Source organism: Leopardus geoffroyi, chromosome B2 (genome assembly GCF_018350155.1).
Source record: "Leopardus geoffroyi isolate Oge1 chromosome B2, O.geoffroyi_Oge1_pat1.0, whole genome shotgun sequence".
NCBI lineage: Eukaryota > Metazoa > Chordata > Mammalia > Carnivora > Felidae > Leopardus > Leopardus geoffroyi.
Genome location: NC_059332.1, coordinates 49,386,896 through 49,410,685, shown reverse-complemented (window position 1 = coordinate 49,410,685; position 23,790 = coordinate 49,386,896). Strand labels below are relative to the sequence as shown.

Below are 23,790 nucleotides of genomic sequence, written 5' to 3'. Positions count from 1 at the left end.
CTTAATGTTTATAAGAAATAGATTGATACACCTCTCTACACACAATGTGTTGTGACAATAAGGAGTGCATGAGTTAGGAAGTATTTTCTGAAGGAAGTGAGGCATTTGGGGAGATGAATAAAAGGCAGAAAATGCTGAAGGATAAGATGAAATGTTATTTCAGGCTTCGGGTGTTTTTTAAGGTAATTCTTACAGGTGGGAGCTGTGGTGATTAGGGGAATGAGTTCAGACTTTTGGGCTCAGAGGAGGATGCAGTCAGAGACTAAGCACTATGTGTACATAAAGTACTTAAAAGAATTGGACTTGAACACTCAGCTATATGGACTGTAAGATGTCAGAGTTATAAATATACCTTTTGAAAACAATGCTTGTAATGTTTAAACTAGTATGTACAGGGCCAACATGGTGGAGGAGTAGGGGGATCCATACGTCCCACGTCTCTCAAACAAAGAAGTGTAGAAGCCAAAGGAATTTGAACACCAGAGCCTGGGAGGAAAAGAGACTGAATGTAATAGGAAGAAAACGGGAAAGCTGGAAAAAAGATGGGGTAACTGTGAACTGGGGGTGATAAAAAAAATAAAGGCTGCACTGGCACAGAGGGGAGGGACCCCCTTCTGCAGAGAGGCAAAGGGCAGAGAAAGAATGGCTAGGGAGGTGTGGGACCATAGCTGGACAGGAGAAAGACCTCAGACTGAGAGGGATCCAATCTCTAGCTGCAGGGCTTACTTCTGACTGGGGCCAGCTCCCTGTTTGCACACCTGGGGAGGAGGGGAGCCAGCCCTTGGTGTGGTAGTAGATCAGAGGCTCAATATGCAACTGGAGAAAATGGTTCCCTCCCTAGAGGGCTGCACGACAGCACCAAACCTGCCTGCATCCAGGGCTCAGTCTGCAGGAGGAAAAGGCAGCCATCTCCCTGGAGTGCTGTAGGAAAAGACAAAGCCTGCCTGCCTGCGTCCACCACCCCGTGGACTCACGGTGAGGGCAGAGGCTCTCAGCCAACAGTAAGAGAAGGCGGTTCTCCCTGAAGTGCTGTGGCACAAAACCACCGGGACCACACATCCCCACACTGAGAGGTGCTTCCCCAGGGCCAGAAAGCATGGAGTGGGACTTTGAATCCTAGCCAAGTGCAGGGTCAAGGGAGTTGGTGGAGTGAGAAGGACTGCCCTGTCTGCACCCACAGCACAGTGAGGACGTCTCAAACAGAGTCCACCGGGTCTGGTTCCGTGGAGAAGAGACTAGGAGATCACCATTCCCTGCCCCCCACGGCCAAGACCGGGCCTCAGGGATCACTCCCAGGGCCCATAATGGAGGTGGGTTCAGAAAACGCCAAACCATGCCCCTTTGAGCTGGGTAACTGCATATACACTGGAGCAGCACACCCTGTGGACAGCTACTACCTACAAGCACTGCAGCATTGGCTGGATTAACTATTCTCCTTCCCCCCCTTTTCTCCTCCTTATCTCTTCCTTCCCTGAGGCTGGTTACTCTTGTTATTGGTTTGTCTAAACAGACATATTTAATCCAGTCTCTTAATAGATGCTCTACACCTTGGTATTTACACTCCTTTCTCTCTCTCTCTGGAATAATCAAGCCATATAATTTCTCTGTTTGGGTAACTTTATCTTCGTTTTGTTTTCCCTGCCTCCTTCTTTATGTTCCTTTCTCTCTCTGAATTAAGCCTCTTAGTCTCTCTGCCTAGTCAAAGTTTATTTTTCTATTTCCCCACTCCTTTCATTTCTCTCTTTGTATGTGCTCTTCCATTAGCACCGCCTCCACCCCGTTCTTTACTTGTAGTCAGTGTTCTTGTTTTTTTTTTGTTTTTAGTCTTTAGGTTTTTGTTTTTATTTGTTTGTGTGTTTGCATGTTTTTGTCTCCTGTTTGTCTATCAGTTTTTCCTTTACAGGGCTTCTCCAAGGAACAAATCAAAGCACACCTGGAGGGCCCAAAATATCACTACAAGTAGGCAAATAAAATAACCTAAGTAACAAGAACAGAGAGCAAGTAACAATCCCTGAAAAAACACCTCCTGAAGGGCCAGGCCCTGGACAGGGTATGACCCTCCTTTAATATAACAGTGCTCGCAAGTGCAGAGCACACAAGCTTTAAAAATGCCTAAGGGACAGAAATCTAGCCAAAATGACGAAACAGACTAATTCTCCTCAAAAGAAACTCCAGGAAGTAGCAACAGCTAACGAATGATCAAAACCAATTTAAGCAAGTGCTTGCTTCGGCAGCACATATACTAAAACCAATTTAAGCAATATAACTGAACAAGAACTTAGAATAATAGTCATAAAATTAATTGCTGGTCTTGAAAAAAGCACAGAGGACAGCAGAGAATCTATTGCTACAGAGATCAAGGGACTAAAAATCGTCATGATGAATTAACAAATGCTATAAATGAGGTGCAAAATAAAATGGAGGCAACCACAGTGGGGATTGAAGAGGCAGAGGGGAGGATAGGTGAGTTAGAAGACAAATTTATGGAAAAAGAGGAATCTGAGAAAAATATTAAAAAATCCAGGAGTGTGAGGGGAGAATTAGAGAACTAAGTGATGCCATCAAATGGAACAACATCCGTATCATAGGAATTCCAGAAGAAAAGGAGAGAGAGAAAGGGGTTGAAGGTGTACTTGAATAAATCATAGCTGAGAACTTCCCCAATCTGGGGAAGGAAACAGGCATTAAAATACAAGAGGCACAGAGAACTCCCTTCAGATGGAACTTGAATCAATCTTCTGCAAAACACATCATAGTGAAACTGGCAAAATACAAGGATAAAGAGAGAATACTGAAAGCAGCTAGGGATAAAAGGACCCTAACATACAAAGGTAGACACATAAGGGTAGTAGAAGACCTATCTACTGAAACTTGGCAGGCCAGAAAGGAATGGCAGGAAATCTTGAACGTGATGAACAGAAAAAAATTTGCAGCCAAGAATCCTTTATCCAGCAAGTCTGTCATTCAGAATAGAAAGAGAGATAAAGGTTTTCCCAAACAAACAAAAACTGAAGGAATTCATCACCACTAAACTAGCCCTGCAAGAGATCCTAAGGGTGACTCTGTGAGGGAAAGGTTGCAAGGACCACAAAGTACCAGAGACACCACTACAAGCATGAAACCTACAGAAATCACAATGACTCTAACCCCATATCTTTCTATAATAACACTGAAGGCAAATGGACTAAATGCTCCAGCCAAAAGACACAGGGTATCAGAATGGATAAAAAAAATAAGACCCAACTATTTGCTGTCTACAAGACACTCATTTTAGACCTGAGGACAGCTTCAGATTGAAGTGGGGGGGGGGGGGGGGCGCCTGGGTGGCTCGGTTGGTTAATTGTCTGACTTCAGCTCAGGTCATGATCTCATGGTCCGTGGGCTGGAGCCCTGCGTCGGGCTCTGTGCTGATTGCTCAGAGCCTGGAGTCTGTTTCAGATTCTGTGTCTCCCTCTCTCTGTGACCCTCACCCCTTCATGCTCTGTCTCTCCCTGTCTCAAAAATAAATAAATGTTAAAAAAAAATTTAAAAAAAAAGGGAGGGGTGGAAACTATCTATCATGCTACTGGAAGTCAGAAGAAAGCTAGAGTAGCCATACTAATATCAGACAAACTAGACTTTAAAGGCTATAGGAAGAGATGAAGAAGGGCATTATATATTAACTACAGGGCCTATCCATCAGGAGGAGCTAACAATAAATGTCTATTAACTGAATTCGAAAGCACCCAAATGTATAAAGTAATCGTAATATAAGGAACCTTATTGATAACAATGTGGTAATTGCAGGAGACTTAATACTCTATTTACAACAATGGATAGAACCTCTAGACAGAGAATAAAGAAACAAGGGCTCTGAAGTATATATTGGAATAGATGGACTTAACAGACATATTTAGAACTGTGCATCCCAAAGCAACAGAATATACTTTCTTCTTGAGTGCACATGGAACATTCTCCAAGACAGATTACATACTGGGTCACAAAACAGCCCTTTATAAGCCTTCATAAGTATAAAAGAATTGAGATCATACCATGCACACTTCCACAACACAATGCTATGAAACTTGAAATCAACCACAGGAAAAAGTCTGGAAAACCTCCAAAATCATGGAGGTTAAAGAACACCCTACTAAAGAATGAATGGGTCAACCAGGCAATTTGAGAAGAAATTTAAAAATATATGGTAACAAATGAAATGAAAATACAGCAACCCACTTTGGGATGTAACAAAGGCAGTCCTGAGAGGAACATATATTGCAATGAAGGCCTATGTCAAGAAACAAGAAAAATCCCATACATAATCGAACAGCACACCTAAGGAACTAGAAGCAGAACAGCAAAGACACCCAAAACTCAGCTGAAGAAGAGAAATGATAAAGATCAGAGCAGAAATAAACAATATAGAATCTAAAATGAAACCAAGAGTTGTTTTGAAAAAAAAAAATTGATAAACCTCTAGCCAGGCTTCTCAAAAAGAAAAGGGAGAGGACCCAAAAAAATAAAAACATGAATGAAAATGGAATTACCACAACCAATCCCTCAGGAATACAAGAAATTATCAGGGAATACTATGAAAAATTATATGCCAACAAACTGGACAATCTGGAAGAAATGGACAAATTCCTAAGCACCCAAACACTACCAACATTCAAATGGAAAGAAGTAGAAAACTTGAACAGACCCATAACCAGCGAAGAAATTGAATCAGTTATCAAAAATCTCCCAACAAATAAGAGTCCTGGACCAGATAACTTCCCTGGGGAATTCTACCAGACATTTAAAGCAGAGATAATACCTATCCTTCTCAAGCTGTTCCAAAAAATAGCAAGGGAAGGAAAACTTCCAGACTCATTCTATGAAGCCAGCATTACTTTGATTCCCAAACCAGACAGAGACCCAGCAAAAAAGAGAACTACAGCCAATATCCCTGATGAATATGGATGCAAAAATTCTCAACAAGATGCTAGCAAATTGACCTCAACAGCATATGAAAAGAATTATTCACCATGATCAAGTGGGATTCATTCCTGGGCTGCAGGGCTGGTTCAACATTTGCAAATCAATCAACGTGATACATCACATTAATAAAAGAAAAGATAAGAACCATATGATCCTGTCAATCTGCAGAAAAAGCATTTGACAAAATTCAGCCTCCTTTCTTAATAAAAACCCTCGAGAAAGTCGGGATAGAAGGAACACACTTAAACATCATAAAGGCCATTTATGAAAGGCCAACAGCTAATATCATGCTCAATGGGGAAAAACTGAGAGCTTTCCCCCTGAGATCAGGAGCACGACAGGGATGTCCACTCTCACCGCTGTTGTTTCACATAGTGTTGGAAGTCCTAGCGTCAGCAATCAGACAACAAGAAACCAAAGGCATCAAAGTTGGCAAAGATGAAGTCAAACTGTCACTTTTCACAGACGACATGATATTCTACATGGAAAACCTGACATACTCCACCAAAAGCCTGCTAGAACTGATACGTGAATTCAGCAAAGTCACAGGGTACAAAATTAACGTAGAGAAATCGGTTGCATTTTTATACACCAATAATGAAGCAACAGAAAGAGAAATAAACTGATCCCATTCACAATTGCACCAAGAATCATAAAATACCTAGGAATAAACCTAACCAAAGATGTAAACGATCTGTCTGCTGAAAAGTATAGAGCTTATGAGGGAAAGTGAAGAAGATACAAAGAAATGGAAAACATTCCGTGCTCATGGATTGCAAGAATAAATATTGTTAAAATGTCAATACTATCCAAAGCAATCTGCACACTTAATGCAATCCCAATCAAAATTGCACCAGCTTTCTTCTCAAAGCTAGAACAAGCAATCCTAAAATTTGTATGGAACCACAAAAGACCCCGAATAGCCAAAGCAATATTGAAGAAGATAACCAAAGTGGGAGGTATCACATTCCCAGACTTTAGCCTCTACTACAAAGCTGTAATCATCAAGACAGTATGGTATTGGCACAAAAACAGACACATAGGCCAATGGAATAGAATAGAGACTCCAGAACTGGACCCACAAATGTATGGCCAACTAATCTTTGACAAAGCAGGAAAGAGTATCCAATGGAAAAAAAAAGACAGTCTCTTAAACAAATGTGCTGGGAGAACTGGACAGCAAAATGCAGAAGAATGAAACTAGACCACTTTCTTACACCAGTCACACAAATAAACTCAAAATGGATGAAGGACCTGAATGTAAGGACACCATCAAAACCCTAGAGGAGAAAGCAGGAAAAAACCTCTTTTGACCTCAGCCACAGCAATTTCTTACTTGACACATCTCCAAAGGCAAGGGAATTAAAAGCAAAAATGAACTATTGGGACCTCATCAAGATAAAAAGCTTCTGCACTGCAAAGGAAACAATCAACAAAACTAAAAGGCAACCAATGAAATGGGAGGAGATATTTGCAAATGACATATCGGACAAAGGGTAGTATCCAAAATCTATAAAGAACTCACCAAACTCCACACCCAAGAAACAAATAATCCAGTGAAGAAATGGGCAGAAGACATGAATAGACACTTCTCTAAAGAAGAGATCCAGATGGCCAACAGACACATGAAAAGATGCTCAATGTCACTCTTCATCAGGGAAATACAAGTCAAAACCACACTGAGATATCCCCTCACGCCAGTCAGAGTGGATTAAATGAACAAATCAGAAAACTACAGATGCTGGAGAGGATGTGGAGAAACGGGAACCCTCTTGTACTTTTGGTGGGAATGCAAACTCGTACAGCTGCTCTGGAAAACAGTGTGGAGGGTCTTCAAAAAGTTAAAAATAGATCTACCCTATGACCCAGCAATAGCACTGCTAGGAATTTACCCAACGGATACAGGAGTGCTGATGTATAGGGGCACTTGTACCCCAATGTTTATAGCAGTACTTTCAACAATAACCAAATTATGGAAAGAGTCTAAATGTCCATCAAGTGATGATTGAATAAAGAAGTTGTTATTTATATATACAATGGAATACTACGTGGCAACGAGAAAGAATGAAATACGGCCTTTTGTAGCAACGTGGATGGAACTGAAGAGTGTTATGCTAAGTGAAATAAGTCAGGCAGAGAAAATACCATATGTTTTCACTCATATGTGGATCCTGAGAAACTTGACAGAAGACCATGAAGGAGGGTAAGGGAAAAAAAGTTTACAGGGAGTGAAGGAGGCAAACCATAAGAGACTCTTAATAACCAAGAATAACCTGAGGGTTGATGTGGGTGGGAGGGAGGGGAAAGTGGGTGATGGGCATTGAGGAAGGCACCTGTTGGGATGAGCACTGGGTGTTGTATGGAAACCAATATGACAATAAATTTCATATTTAAAAAATAATAAATAGTATCAAATATATAAATGCTCAGAGCTAAATTTAGCAGATGTGTAAAACCTCTACACTGAAAACTATACAACATGGCTGAGAGAAAATCTAAATAAATAGAGAAATATACCATCTTCATGGATTCGAAATCTTGATATGGTTAGGATGTCAATACCCCCTAAACTGATCTACCAATCTCAATAAAAATCACAGAAGGTGAAAATAATGAATAAACTAGTATGTACATTAAATTTCCATGAAATACTCCTATGAATGATTCTCTTGTTCCTTCCTCAAGTCATCCTCGTTGTCATCATCATTATCATCACTTTCATTATCATCATCACAATAACAGAACTCCAACACAAGAGTTTAGCTTTATAGGGCCCCTCTTAGGTTACAAGGTGCTAAAACATGTTGTAACTCATATGCTTTCATGACAGCATTATGAGATAGTAGACCAAATTATCCCATATTGCTAACAAGAAAACTGCAATTCAAAGGTTCAATTATTTTTTCTACTAAACCCAGAACCCAGAACTATTGAACCATAGGTTCAGTAGTTTGTCCTATTCCAAAACTTGAACTCTTATCACATGTCCTGAGCATGTGAGCGCATACACGTGTACACACACACACTTGTATGCACACACTGTGAACACTAGCCAGAATGTGAACTTAAGGACTTTGTTACTGTGACATGACTTTACAGATACCTAGTCCGAAAAAGCTTCCCACTTTCTTAAACATTCCTTTAGCAGAAAAGGAAACTAATATCAGTGTTTAGTTAACAATGAAATAATTTCTATAAAAGATGAAAACAAAGTAAGAGCAAGCCCATGTTTTCAAAAAAGCTATAATTTCTTGGGGGAAATATAAAATATATTCACATCCTTATATTTATAGTATTCATTCAAGAAAAATTCATTAGCCCCTATAACTACCAGGAAGTTGGATAACCACCAGTGGTAACACAGCCTGACAGGAATATTTTTATTTTCAATTGGTTTGTATCTTTATGTGCACCTACAAATGTTTTGTGTTTTCTTCTGATGCAATAGAGATACACTGTTTTGCTTTCCCTAGATTACAAGATGTATTCTGTCTTAGAATCTCTGAGAATAGTTCTAAAGTCCTTGATGCATACCTAGACGTTCAATAAATACTAACCTTCCCTTCCACTACCACTGTTATAACTTGTACTCAGAATCTGTCTATTCTTCTCTTCAACATATTTGACTCTGGCCTATTGTTCTTTATTATATCTTGCTCAGACTATTTCAGTAGCCTTTCAAATGACCTCCTTCTTTCCCTCACAGTTCATTTTCTTCTCATAGAAAGCCTGTTCTTCCCATGATGAAAATAAGATGTCACTTCCCTACTCTAAAATCACCTCCCCATCTTCTATGAAATAAATCCATACTCCTTAGTAGAGTTTTCAAGAGCCTTTATTTATTTATTGCCTCTATCAAGTATTATTGCTTTTTTTTCTTTTAACACTCCCCACACCACAGTCACATCTCTATACACAACCTCAGTTTTGTGTCTTGACCTATTTTTTTTTTTTTTGCTTCCTGTCTTTGCATATGCCAAAGCATATACTGGAATATCTTCACACAATATTATCCCTCAAAACCAAGTCATCTCCTTTGTGAAGTCTTCCTAATATTTCAGGCTGTAAGTATAAAGTAATTCTTCTTTTGTTTTCCCTAGTATTTTACCTAGACACTTGCTATCACACTTATTACCAGGCTCTCACCTTAATCAGCTTAGAGATCTGTTTCCTGGAGCTCCTGGAGAGCAGGGGAGAAGTTCCCAGGAGCTTCTAGTAGAACCTAGTACAGGCTCCATCCATGCATATTCTAGTTTCTGTCTGCCCCCACTACTGGAGCATAAACTGAAGGCTATCAGGACTGTGTCTTGTTCACTGCTGTATTTCTAGGCCTATCATATAGCAGGTGCTCAGAAAACAATGAATGAATGAATGAACAATGAACTACTAAGCCAGTGAGAAAATAGATGAGTTCTACAATGAAGAATCTCTGGAGGCTCAGAATGATTCCTCCTACAATGTAGTTGGAGCACCTGAAAGGGACAGCATGATTTAAAAAGGGTAAAGAAAGACAAAGGTAGAATTTGAGAAGAATTTAACAAGCTCATTCTTTTGAGATATTGAATCTGAGGCAATTTTGAAACTTATGAATGAAAATGTTTCAAACCTTCAGCAACCAGATATTTGGCAAATAAATGCAAATCTAAGAGCTGACATTTAAGAAAATTGGTGAGAATGGAATGTATATACAAATTTAGGCAAACTTGGGAAAAAAGACACTCCCAAGTTAGACATCTGGGGTTTCTCTTGTTGATGGTGCATATTTGTTTATTTTAAGGTGAATCTGTATAATATATCCATCTGTGTGAGATAAAGATATTCAAAAGGCTATTAATTTAGGATACATTTTATTAAGGTAAAACATAGACAAAGTAAAAAATTATGTGTATGGAATCATATTAAGTAATTATGTTAAATGGTAAAGACCAGGCTAGCTAAGTTTGAATCTTGTGTCTACACTTGGAGGCTTTGTGACTTCGGACAAGTAACTCAACCCTCCATACCTGTTTTTCCATCTGTAAAATGAGGACAATAATGGGACTAGCCTCATGGAGTGGCTATGAGGATTCAGTGAGTGAATGGGCATAAAGCATTAAGAACAGTGCCTGGTAAGAATGAGTACTATCTGAGTACTAGCAATTTGAATTATGATGATTATTATTTATCTAATCTTCACTACATCATAGATTCTGGGTAGTGCTTAGCATGATTCATCTTATTTAACCTTCAAACAATTCTATGAGGTAGATACTATCAATTTAACTGTTCTACAGATGAGGAAACAGGCACACAGAGGGTAAGTACAGTCTGCACATATATTCAGCAAGTAAGGGACCAAGCAGGAAATCTAACCATACTTGTTTGATTATAAGCTTGCATTCTTTGTTCCTTTGCTATGTCACTTCTAGAGGCCATCTTTCACATATTTAATACCATAAACAACTGTTTTGGTAGGTTTCATTTAACTGTATTTAGCTCTGTCTAGCTCTAGTTCATCATCATTTACTTATTCTGTAAGTAATATGATAGGTTAGTTAGCTCATTCACTTATGGCATGATCATATTTTAAAGGCTAGAAGTGTTATTGCTTATATAACACATCCTTCAAAGAATTGGGACATATTAGGGCAAAAGTGCCCAGATCATCTGTTACCATGGCTAGTACCAATGTTGTACTCTTCGGAGTTGAAGATTAATTCTGTTGAATGGCCGGGGGGGGGGGGGGGGGGAGGTGGAAGTACAAATGAAATGTCAAGGGAAGAAAACTATAATTAAATTAAGACTGCTAAAATGAAATACATTTTAGTAAACTGTTAAGTAGCACCTGAGAGTAATATGAAATTCTACAACCGAGGTCCAGAGAGGCTAAGAGACATGATGAAAGTCACAGAGCCAGCTAGCAGGGAAGAGAGACTTAAACATTTATTTTGGGACCCCAGTCTAGTGCTCCTTCTCTCCTTCCACTATTATATAACCATACGTGTACACACTCATATGGATACATGTTTATTGATATGTTTGTATTATCTCTACATATGTTTGTATTCATGTTTTATAAAATCAAAGATATTCAGATTGTGAATTTGTCATAAAAACCAGTGTTAGGTAAGACTGGCTTTTAGAGCTCAAATTTCTTTTTTTTTTTTTTTTAATTTTTTTTTTTAATTTATTTTGAGACAGAGAGAGACAGAGCATGAGCAGGGGAGGGGCAGAGAGAGAGGGAGACACAGAATCCGAAGCAGGCTCCAGGCTCCGAGCTGTCAGCACAGAGCCCGACGCGGGGCTCAAACTCACGGACCGTGAGATCATGACCTGGGCCGAAGTCGGCTGCTCAACCGACTGAGCCACCCAGGCGCCCCATAGAGCTCAAATTTCTTAATACAAATGGGAGTTGGCATGCTTGGTAAGGCCTGATTGTGGTCTGGTTTTGGGATTTAAGACATTGTGCTTAGAAGGAGAAATCCTTGATGACTTCTCTAGATCATAAAAAGTATTTTCCTGGGAAGTGATATTATCAAATTTTTATTATATAATATTAATTATAAATTGGGCATGGGATACAGTGAGTTTTTTTAAAAAAATATTTGTTTTGAGAGCAAGAAAAAGAGAGCATGTGCACATGAGTGGGGGACGGGCAGAGACAGCTACTCCCAAGCAGGATCTGTGCTGACAACATGGATCCCAATGAGTGGGCTCAATCCCATGACCATGAGATCATGACATGAGCCGAAATCTAGAGTCAGACACTTAATTGACTGAGCCACCCAAGCACCCCTGCGGTGTTTTTTTGTTTGTTTTGTTTTAAGGAAGAAAAATATATATTTCTAAAGGTATTTGCAAATCAATAAGCTGATACAACCTAATCTTTAATCAACAGCATCTTTTCAGGAATGTTAATATATAAAGTGATGGCTCTCAACTGATTTGAGAACTAAATCCATGTCTCCCCCTACATCTTTTCTCTCACAGATAAGAAGATCAAGGTGATGGTGGACAAACTGAACCAGCTCCCCCACCAGTCACTGAATGGAGTGTCCAGAAGGAAGGTCGGCCACCGTGCTGTCCAGAAGGAGGTTGGCCGCCAAGAAGAGGCTGTTGCTCCTGCTCTTGGTCTTACCAGCGTCCCATCCCAGGGGCACACGTGTGCTCCAGGCTCTCTTGCTCAGCAGGTATACCTGCAGGAGACTGGGAACTGGAGGGAGGCCCAAGAACAGTTGGTCAGATACCAGCTGGCAGGCCAAGATCAGCAGTTACTGCTCTGCCCAGACTTCAGACAAGAGAGGCAGCAATTGCAGGGGCAGAGCCAACTGGGCAAGGAAAGAGGCAGTGTGGGGCTTTCTCAAGAGAAGAAAGACTCTTGTGGTGCTACCCAGGCATTCTCTCTTCATTCAGTTCACGCAGAAACTATTCAGGAACAGCTGTGATAGGTGCACGATAATTCATGTTCTTAGGGGCTTTGTTGAGAGTTTAATTAAGGGCAAAGATATAAAAACAATCTGGGGAAGGGAATTGTCCATGGACCAAAGTTATATATATATATTTTAAGTAGTTCTTTCTGTTAGTAGCTGGGTCAAATTTACAACAGAATAAAACTATTTGGGGAGACCAGAGATAACCAAGTGCCCAAGCAGATTATTAGTGAGCTCATTTTTCAGAGCACTGATTTTTGGAGAAGATAATGTGTACAGCTGCCCAATGAAGGAGGGAAGACCTTGTGTCATGGCAGCCTCTCTAGACTGTGTTCTAAGGGTTCTAATTAAGGCCAGAGTGGAAGGTCAACTCATACCAAGTTGGGGAAGGATGCTAAAGGCAATTTCACCTAATTCATACATTCACAGAGGGCTCATCAGTGTTCAAACAAAAGGACACTTTAGGCAGCCTGATTGTGTCCTTGGCTTTGGATCCAGAAGGATTTATGCTCCAAGAGAGCAAAGCAAAGATAGCTGAGGTGAGAAGAATTTCCAGAAACAACCTGTTCTCAGCTGTTCCCAAAATATAAACCAGGATTTTCTTATCTCTGAGAGATTCAGAGGCCTTCTTATGTTTGAATTAGAACAGAGGAAGGAAACATACTCTTCTATTGCAGAATTTTCAATAATGATGCTCTGCAACTAATCCCATAGTGGGTACTGGCAGAAAGTCATCATCTCCAAGGCATCAATGGGAAAATATCTTTGTACCGTGAGGAACATTCTCAGCCTTTTGACTATTCTTTAGATGTATCATAGAGATTTCAAACCTTAAAGCTGCTCAGAAAAGAAGATGACACTGTATTAGATTCTGAGGGAGAAACAATTAGGTATCAAGATTGATGTTCATCAAGAAACTGGAATCCAAGTAATCTGTGTTTAAGAAGGGAATTGGTGGGAAATCTGGTCTATAGAAAGTTACTCTGGAGGCATTAACTGTCTTTCTGCAGGGTAAGTCCTTTTTGTGTTTTGTTTGGGCACTAATAGTGTTCAAAAACATAACAAAGAAATAACTTAATGGACTTAGGCAGACTATGCCTCCTCCAGTTTAATTAGTCCCAGCTATAACCTTTTTTGTAGCTTCCTGATCTCTGAGGTTACTCCTATTTGCATTCTTTGGTAGATACACTGAGTTGTCGGAGATCTGTAATATTTTGTACAAAAACAATTCAGAAGTTAAGACTTTTGAGAATTTTAAAATGATATTCTTAGCACTACTGCTTTGGGTTTGTCTACACATTCTCCCTTTCATTCCAGTGACTTCTTTTATCACCACAAATTCCAGCCCAAATTTATTTCCTGAGCTCTATAACATATAGTTAGCTGCCTACTGAGAACTCCCACTAGGTTATCCCACAGACACTGAGAAGTTAAGATGGCCTTAAAACATACTCCTTCTTTTCATGCCTGCCCTAATGCAATACACAGCATCATTGCACTCAGACTAGATATCTGGAAGTCAACCAGGACTCCTTGTTCTATCTCATACTTCTCAGTCAGCTACCACTGGTTATTTCTACTCCTTTACCCATCTCCCAACCTTTACTAGCTTCTTACCAATCATCCATGTGCCAAAAGATTAATCTTTCTGGAAAGCAAGTGTGATCCTATCCCTCCGTTTAGGAATAACCATAATTAATCTATCAAAGCTCCCTTAGCTATGCTTAGAATCCCTCAGGCCAAAATGGACTCTTTGGGCCAGAACAGTGGCCAGAAATATCCAGAGTAACTAGCAGGGCTCTAGCATATGGCATGGAATCTTAGAGTCTAGTTAGAATCCTTTAACCCATAATTAAGCTAGTCCTCTTTTTCTCCTCAGAAAACGGGACAATTAGCTCTTGGTTCATTTATGTCTGGAGATGAGCTAGTTACATAAAGCACCACTATTGGCCAAACCTAAACTTATTCAGACCATTAACATGGCTAGTTCAAAAAATATTTCCCGGCAGCAACAACCTTACTCTTTACTGAAATAAATAATTGAAAAGTGTCATGTTCCTCTGTTATTTCAAAGAATCTCTTCTTGCTTCCCATTTCTGATTTTTTATATATGGTGGCTTCTTTTCCCCCAAGATAGTGAACAAATTAAAATTCTAAAGAGTTCAAAAATATTTGCAAATATTTCTGGATATTAAAACTGAGAGGGAAGGATAATGAGAGATAAGGTAGTTTCCACAATCTGTGAAGTTTTAGGGATTGTGTTCAGAGAAGGTACCAGAGACAGAATTTCATGTCTCTCAGAGTGACAGGCTGAGCCAGTCTGACCACAATTGTATCTTGCAGCAGATTTGTCCATATTGTTGCCCAGTGAGGCTACTGAGAACCAAAAGGCTCAGACCTTTCAAAGATTAGTTAATAGCTCCCTTCCATCTCACAGTCTAAGTCTAAATGTATGAAATTACTATACATTGAAATGTATGCAAACTGTATGCAAAAATGAATATGGGGAAATTGAATGTAAATCACATGCAAATATTATTCATCCAAGCTTCTATAAAACCGTACATGTCAATAACAGTAAAGGATTTTAATTAATTCTGTCATTTAAAATTCATGCATTTATTCCATATTTTGTTTCCAGGATTTATAATGTATTCAGTGTCAATTTTGAAGGAGCTATAAGCAGAAGGAATTACTCTACTGAGTGTAGAACACAGCTGATTTCAAACTATGTGATAGCACTCTGATTAACTGCAGATATATTTGAGAGATGAATCATATTTCCTGAATGTAATCTTTTAAAAGGGATAAATCACTTTTATAAAATTAAATGAAGTCTAATTGGTAGAATATGGAGATTTGCGTGTTTACAAATATTCTTCTAACATTTGTTATATTTATACATGAAAAAAGACCAGGGTTCTCTTTGCTTAGAACAACTCAAGAAGAGACCATCAATCTGGTCTCTTTTGGGACAGAAGATTCATTTAATGCATTTGGAAGACTTTCTAGAATTTACTGGGTTTTGAAGAAACACTTTTTTATTTCAGTATCAAAATGATCATTCATTTATTATCACCATATATTTTATTTCATTATTAGTAGTTGTAACAAGGGGAAAGAGACTCAATCTCCTTTTGAAAAATGTGGGAAATGGCCACTTGTCTCTACATTGTATAGATGAAGGAACAGTCATTACTAAACTCTTGCAATGGTCCAGGCAAAGTTGGAAATTTGTTTGGACTGTATCTGATTTTAAGATTTCCTCAACTTTAATGGCCCATCTGTCCAGTAGAATGATGTAGAAAATTATTCAAGCTATACTATTAGGGTAAAAAAAAACATAAAATTGCAAAATAATGTGTTTATTATGCTTTTACCTCTAGTTTGTTAATGTATAGAAAAATTATGGAAAGGAAACCAATAAAGTTTTGAAAAAAAAAATAGTTACCTTTAGGGAATGGAGCAGTAATATGGGTAGATTTTCACCTCAAATTTTTTATCTTTTTGTATTTCAATGTTTTTACAGGACCTATTACTACCAAAACAAATTTTAAAAAATATTTTCTGCAACTTATGATTGATTAGAAGCTAGCAATCTCTTTCATTTTCACTCAAGAGTAGAACTTGCTGATATAAAATGCATTTAGTTCCGGATGGAGGACTTACATATATATAGGCGAAGATAAAGAGGGTAGAGAGTGTAAGATGAATGGACCAGAGAGGCCAAAGAGGAATGAAAGGAAAAGGTAAAGTCTCCAGCTTGGGAAAGGAATGTTTCTTGATGGACAGTGATAAGAGTGCTAACAAATCTGTGTTCTCACCAGAATATCCCTGGAATGTCATACAGGGCATGCCACCTAGGATCCCATCTATGTGAGGGACCTATAAGGAAAATTTGTGTATGGCTACAGACTTGGCATTTCTCAATCAGATTCAATTATAAAAGAGCCACCTTCCCATCACGCATATGGAGGAAACACTGGGGAAGCAAACACTCACCCTAAGTCAAGGGCAGACACAACACAATGCCCACAGTACTGAGAAGAGCCCACCATGGGTTGTATGTTTCTCTCCCTTGGATCAGTGCCATACTGTGTACTTCTAGCTCAGCTCCATAAGAACCTATTCTAAACCCACACCACATGGTATTAAGACCTTGAACACAAAGGACTGACTCTTGAAAGCATCTATCAAAGCACACTTATTTGGCAGATTTCATAGATTCAGTTTTGTGATAGAGCCTTAAGTTAAAAGACTGTGAGTTTTAATTTGCAAATCATGAGTATGGCCTGAGAAATCAGATGCTCCAAAATTTTCTTAAGTTTGGGGATAAATAAATAATCCTGTAAGGGCACCTGGGTGGCTCAATTGGTTAAGTGTCTGACTTTGGCTCAAGTCATGATCTCATGGCTTGTGAGTTCAAGCCCCATGTCAGGCTCTGTGCCGACAGCTCAGAGCCTGGAACCTGCTTCAGATTGTGTGTCTCCCTCTCTCTCTCTGTCCTTCTCCCACTCACACTGTGTCTCTCTCTCTCTCAAAAATAAATATTTAAAAAAAATCTTGTGTGCTTATCTATAGTTTAGACAACTCTAGAAGATATTTAAATTTAGGCTGTAAGCCTAGTAATACCAAATTTTCTCTTTAGTATTATTTTCTGCATATCTTCATTCTGTTCCCAAGGATGTCACTACCTCAATTATCAGCTCTCTTTTCAATGTCATCAATCTCTCTTCATCTACTGGATTATTCCCATGACTATCCAACATGGTTAAGTAGACCCCACTTAAAAAAAATAAAGTTTCTTTGATGCTATAGACCCCTCCAGTTCTCTTTCTCATTTTTCTACTATTCCAGCAAAATTGTTTAAAAGATTTTTGTTCACATATTCCATTATTCCTTATTTTTCATTCATACTGCCAGGCACTGCAGAATGTTTTCTGACCCATCTACAGAACAGAGACTACTCTTGTGGTAATCACCAGTGACTTCCATACTGTCATTTCTAAAGAACAATTCTTTATCTTCATCTTACATGACATCTCAGGAGCACCTAACACAACCTTTCTCTTCCTCTTTCTTGAACCACTTTCCTCTCGGCCTTTGTAATGGTTCCACTCATTGATTCTCTCTTATGTCACTGAATATACCTTCTCAGTAAGCAGTAAAGTGAAGGCTCAAACCTGGGTTTCTGATCCAAAATCTTGTTATCCCCTAAAAAGAAAATCCAGCAGAGCCTTTCCAGTCTTTTGACTTATAGAACTGAGAACTAATATGTGGCTAACTAGGAAGTATCTTTTCTGAGCCCATTTGTCTTAGAAATGGTTTTCAGATATGTAAGACAACTTGGCTGAGTATAAAAATATGTGAATCAAAACCTTTGCTTTGCAAAATGTGGAACTATCATTCCAATATTTTCTGACTTTAGTGTTTTCGAGGAGATATCAGAAACCAATCTGAGTTTTGTTTCTATCTAAGAATGGGTAGAAGACAATAAGATCTTCTCTCCACATTATTTTAAACACTTTGAAAATTCTCCCCATAGGTAAGTGTTTTTTTTTTTTATATTCGCAATAACACTGAAAATAGAGGATAATAATATTTGAAATAAGGGAAGAAAGTTTCATAGGGAATGAAAACTTAAGTGAGACTTAGGAAAATAGGGTTTAAATAACTTAAAAAGATGACATTATAGGTAGGGAGAAATATATAAATTTAACTGGAACAGTTACTTATCCCTATATCATGGATTGTTCAGTGAATGAATTAATACTGTTGAACAGAGGAAATAACGTGAATGAATAATTTATGACCATTTGAAACATATGAAATGATATAAAAAACATGGTAGAAGTGATTTCAACTTAGACTGGGCTAGATGGAAGGATACCCACCATATATGAAGAGATTAGGGATTAGGGGAAAAAAAAGATTGCTTAGAAAAAATATCAGTAAATATTATAATTATTTCAGTATCCTACTGTGTTTAGATTTTTTAGATATAATTTATTGTCAAATTGGCTTACATAAAACACCCAGTTCTCATCCCAAGAAGTTCCCTCTTCAATGCCCATCATCCACTTTCCCCTCTCCTTCACCCCCATGAACCCTCAGTTTGTTCTCTGTATTTAAGAGTCTCTTATGGTTTCCCTTCATCCCTCTCTGTTGCACTGTTGGTGGGAATGCAAACTGGTGCAGCCACCCCGGAAAACAGTGTGTAGGTTCCTCTGTTGAGATTTTTTTTTTCAACGTTTATTTATTTTTGGGACAGAGAGAGACAGAGCATGAACAGGGGAGGGGCAGAGAGAGAGGGAGACACAGAATCGGAAACAGGCTCCAGGCTCTGAGCCATCAGCCCAGAGCCCGACGCGGGGCTCGAACTCACGGACCGCAAGATCGTGACCTGGCTGAAGTCGGACGCTTAACCGACTGCGCCACCCAGGCGCCCCTGTTGAGATTTTTTAAGACGTGGTTAAATGCTACTTTCCTACTTTGATATATAGCTATATAAATTATATAAATTCCAAGTATTGGGCCAACACGGCAGAGAAGTAGGGGGATCCATACTTCCCACGTCTCTCAAAGTGCTGAAGCCAAAGGACTTTGAACCCCAAGAGTCTGGGAGGAAAAGAGACAATCTACCAGGAAAAAAGTTGGACTACTTGAGAAACAATATGTGGGTGATTGTGAACTGGGGGAGATAAAACAGGCTGTGTAGGCATGGAGGGGACAGATCCCCTTCTGCAGAGAGACAAAGGGAAGAGAAAGAGTGGCTGGGGAAGTGTAGGACTGTATCTGGACAGGAGAAAGACCTGGGAATGAGAGGGATCCTTTCTCCAGACTAGGGTCGGCTCCCTGTTCACATACCTGGGGGGAAGGGGAGCGAACCCTGGGTTTAGTGGTAGGTCAGGGTCTCAGCCTGCAGTAGGAGAAGGTGGTGCCCTCCCTGGAATGCTGTGGGAAAAGACAAAGCCTGCCTATGTTCACCACCCCCAAGGCTTGGTGGGGAGGTCGGCAGCACAGTGGGAGAAGGATGTCCTCCCTGAAGTGTGGTAGCACAGACAAAGCCAGCAGCACCACATATCCGGTGCATGAGAGGCATTTCCCCAGTGCCAGAGCACACAGAGCAGGTCTTTGAATCCTAGCCAACCGCAGGGTCAGGGGAGTTGGCAGAGTGAGAAGGACCACCCCCATCTGCACCAGCAGCACAGTGAGGATGACTCAAACGGAGTCCACTGGGTCCAGGTCAGGGTCCATGGAGAAAAGACGGGGGATCAGCATTCCCCCCAGCCCCCGCCACCACCACCACCAAAGCGGGCTTCAGGGATGTCTGAGGGGCCCACAGTGGAGGCAGAACAGTTTACACCAAACCATGCCTCTCCAAACCAGGTAACTGGGCATCTATTGGAGCCAAACAGACCCTGTTAAGCCAGATGGACAGCTACTCTAGACCAGCACTGCAACATTGCCTGGATTAATTCTAGGTCAATTCTGGATATATAGATATATTCCCTAACCACCCACCCCCAATTTCTCCTCCTTATCTCTTCCCTCCTCTATGCTGGTTACTCTGGCTATTGGTTTGTCTAAACAGATATATTTAATCCATTGTCTTGACACATATTCTACACCTCCTTCTTTACACTCCTTTCTCTCTCTGGAATAATCAAGCCATATAGTTTCTCTGTCTGGGCAACATTATCTTCATTTCGTTTTCCCTGCCTCCTTCTTTATTTTCCTTTTCTCTCTCTGGAATAATCAAGCCATATACTTTCTCTATTTGGGTAACTTTATCTTCATTTCTTTCTCCCCACCTCCTTTATTTTCCTTTCTCTCTCTCTGGATTAAGCCTTTTAGTCTCTCTGCCTAGTCAATGTTTATTTTTTCTATTTCCCCACTCCTGTCATTTCTCTCTTTGTATGTGCTCTTCCATCAGCACCGCCTCCACTCTGTTCTTTACTTGTAGTCTGTATTTTTTGTTTTTTGTTTGTTTCTGTATATTTGTGTTGTGTGTTTGCGTGTTTTTGTCTTCTGTTTGTCTGTTTTCTTTTACAGGGCTACTTCAAGGAACAATCAAAGAACACCTGGTAGAGGGCCCAAAATTTCATTACAAGTGAACAGAGAGCAAGTAACAATCCCCGAAAAAACACCTCCTGAAGGGCCAGACCCTGGACAGGGTATGACCCCCCTTTAATATAGCAGTGCTCACAGTTGCAGAGCACACAAGAAGCTTTTAAGACTCATAAGGCACAGAAAACTAGCCAAATGACAAAGCAGAGGAATTCTCCTCAAAAGAAATTCCAGGAAGTAGTGACAGCTAACAAATTGATCAAAATCAATTTAAGCAATATAACTGAACAAGTATTTAGAATAGTCATAAATTTAATTGCTGGGCTTGAAAAAAGCACAGAGGACAGTAGAGAATCTATTGCTACAGAGATCAAGGGACTAAAAAATAGTCATGATGAATTAACAAAGGCTATAAATGAGGTGCAAAAAAAATGGAGGCAGCCACAGTGGGGATTGAAGAGGCAGAGGGGAGAATAGGTGAATTAGAAGATAAAATTATGGAAAAAGAAGAAGCTGAGAAAAAGGGAGAGAAAAAAAATCCAGGATTATGAAGGGTGAATTAGAGAACTAAGTGATGCCATCAAATGGAACAATATCCATATCACAGGAATTCCAGAAGAAGAAGAGAGAGAAAGGGGCTGAAGGTGTACTTGAACAAATATAGCTGAAAACTTCCCCAATCTGGGGAAGGAAACAGGCATTGAAATACAAGAGGCACAGAGAATTCCCTTCAGATGGAACTTGAATCGATCTTCTGCAAAACATATCATAGTGATACTGGCAAAATACAAGGATAAAGAGAATTCTGAAAGCAACTAGGGATAAAAGGACCCTAACATACAAAGGTAGACACATAAGGGTAGTAGAAGACCTATCTACTGAAACTTGGCAGGCCAGAAAGAAATGGCAGGAAATCTTGAACGTGATGAACAGAAAAAAATTTGCAGCCAAGAATCCTTTATCCAGCAAGTCTGTCATTCAGAATAGAAGGAGAGATAAAGGTTTTCCCAAACAAACAAAAACTGAAGGAATTCATCACCACTAAACTAGCCCTATAAGAGATCCTAAGGATGAGTCTGTGAGGGAAAGGTTGCAAGGACCACAAAGTACCAGAGACACCACTACAAGCATGAAACCTACAGTCATCACAATGACTCTAACCCCATATCTTTCTATAATAACAATGAAGGCAAATGGACTAAATGCTCCAACCAAAAGACACAGGGTATCAGAATGGATAAAAAAACAAGACCCAACTATTTGCTGTCTACAAGACACTCATTTTAGACCTGAGGACACCTTTAGATTGAGAGTGAGGGGATGGAGAACTATCTTTCATGCTACTGGAAGTCAGAAGAGAGCTAGAGTAGCCATACTAATATCAGACAAACTAGACTTTAAAGGCTATAAGAAGAGATGAAGAAGGGCATTATGTAACAATTACAGGGCCTATCCATCAGGAGGAGCTAACAATTATAAATGTCTATTCACTGACTTCGGAATACCCAAATGTATAAAACAATCACAAATATAAGCAATCTTATTGATAAGAATGTGGTAATTGCAGGAGACTTTAATACTCCACTAACAACAATGGATAGAATATCTAGACAGAGAATAAATAAAGAAGAACCCTGAACGATATATTGGATCAGATGGACTTGACAGATATATTTAGAACTCTGCATCCCAAAGCAACAGAATATACTTCCTTCTCAAGTGCATATGGAACATTCTCTAAGACAGATTACATACTGGGTCAAAAAACAGCCCTTCATGAGTATAAAAGAATTGAGATCATACCATGCACACTTTCACAACACAATGCTATGAAACTTGAAATCAACCACAGGAAAAAGTCTGGAAAACCTCCAAAATCATGGAGGTTAAAGAACACCCTACTAAAGAATGAATGGGTCAACCAGGCAATTTGAGAAGAAATTTAAAAATATATGGAAATATAAAATAAAATACAACAATCCAAACACTTTGGGATGTAGCAAAGACAGTCCTGAGAGGAACATACATTGCAATGAAGGCCTATGTCAAGAAACAAGAAAAATCCCATACAAAATCTAACAGCACACCTAAGGAACTAGAAGCAGAACAGCAAAGACACCCAAAACCCAGCTGAAGAAGAGAAATGATAAAGATCAGAGCAGAAATAAACAATATAGAATCCAAAAAAACTGTAGAGCAGACCAACGAAACCACAGTTGGTGTTTTGAAAAAAAAAATTGATAAACCTCTAGCCAGGCTTCTCAAAAAGAAAAGGGAGAGGACCCAAAAAAATAAAAACATGAATGAAAATGGAATTATGGCAACCAATCCCTCAGGAATACAAGCAATTATCAGGGAATACTATGAAAAATTATATGCCAACAAACTGGACAACCTGGAAGAAATGGACAAATTCCTAAGCACCCAAACACCACCAACACTCATGGAAAGAAGTAGAAAACTTGAACAGACCCATAACCAGCGAAGAAATTGAATCAGTTATCAAAAATCTCCCAACAAATAAGAGTCCTGGACCAGATAACTTCCCTGGGGAATTCTACCAGACATTTAAAGCAGAGATAATACCTATCCTTCTCAAGCTGTTCCAAAAAATAGCAAGGGAAGGAAAACTTCCAGACTCATTCTATGAAGCCAGCATTACTTTGATTCCCAAACCAGACAGAGACCCAGCAAAAAAGAGAACTACAGCCAATATCCCTGATGAATATGGATGCAAAAATTCTCAACAAGATGCTAGCAAATTGACCTCAACAGCATATGAAAAGAATTATTCACCATGATCAAGTGGGATTCATTCCTGGGCTGCAGGGCTGGTTCAACATTTGCAAATCAATCAACGTGATACATCACATTAATAAAAGAAAAGATAAGAACCATATGATCCTGTCAATCTGCAGAAAAAGCATTTGACAAAATTCAGCCTCCTTTCTTAATAAAAACCCTCGAGAAAGTCGGGATAGAAGGAACACACTTAAACATCATAAAGGCCATTTATGAAAGGCCAACAGCTAATATCATGCTCAATGGGGAAAAACTGAGAGCTTTCCCCCTGAGATCAGGAGCACGACAGGGATGTCCACTCTCACCGCTGTTGTTTCACATAGTGTTGGAAGTCCTAGCGTCAGCAATCAGACAACAAGAGGAAACCAAAGGCATCAAAGTTGGCAAAGATGAAGTCAAACTGTCACTTTTCACAGACGACATGATATTCTACATGGAAAACCTGACATACTCCACCAAAAGCCTGCTAGAACTGATACGTGAATTCAGCAAAGTCACAGGGTACAAAATTAACGTAGAGAAATCGGTTGCATTTTTATACACCAATAAT

General features: G+C 39.4%; 1 protein-coding gene and 1 long non-coding RNA gene across 2 annotated transcripts in view; one reads left to right on the top strand and one right to left on the bottom strand.

Moving 5' to 3' along the window:
* PKHD1 (PKHD1 ciliary IPT domain containing fibrocystin/polyductin) overlaps positions 1–15,224 on the top strand; it is a 494,443-nt gene extending 479,219 nt beyond the window's left edge. Inside the window, exon 67 of the mRNA XM_045498517.1 lies at positions 11,929–15,224. Within this exon, the coding sequence (XP_045354473.1) occupies positions 11,929–12,383 (455 nt within the window). The 3' untranslated portion in view covers positions 12,384–15,224. The remainder of the gene's footprint in view (positions 1–11,928) is intronic.
* The window catches only part of LOC123608496, a 482,727-nt gene that overhangs the window by 60,118 nt on the left and 398,819 nt on the right, over positions 1–23,790 (bottom strand). The gene's annotated exons all lie outside the window — the stretch shown is intronic.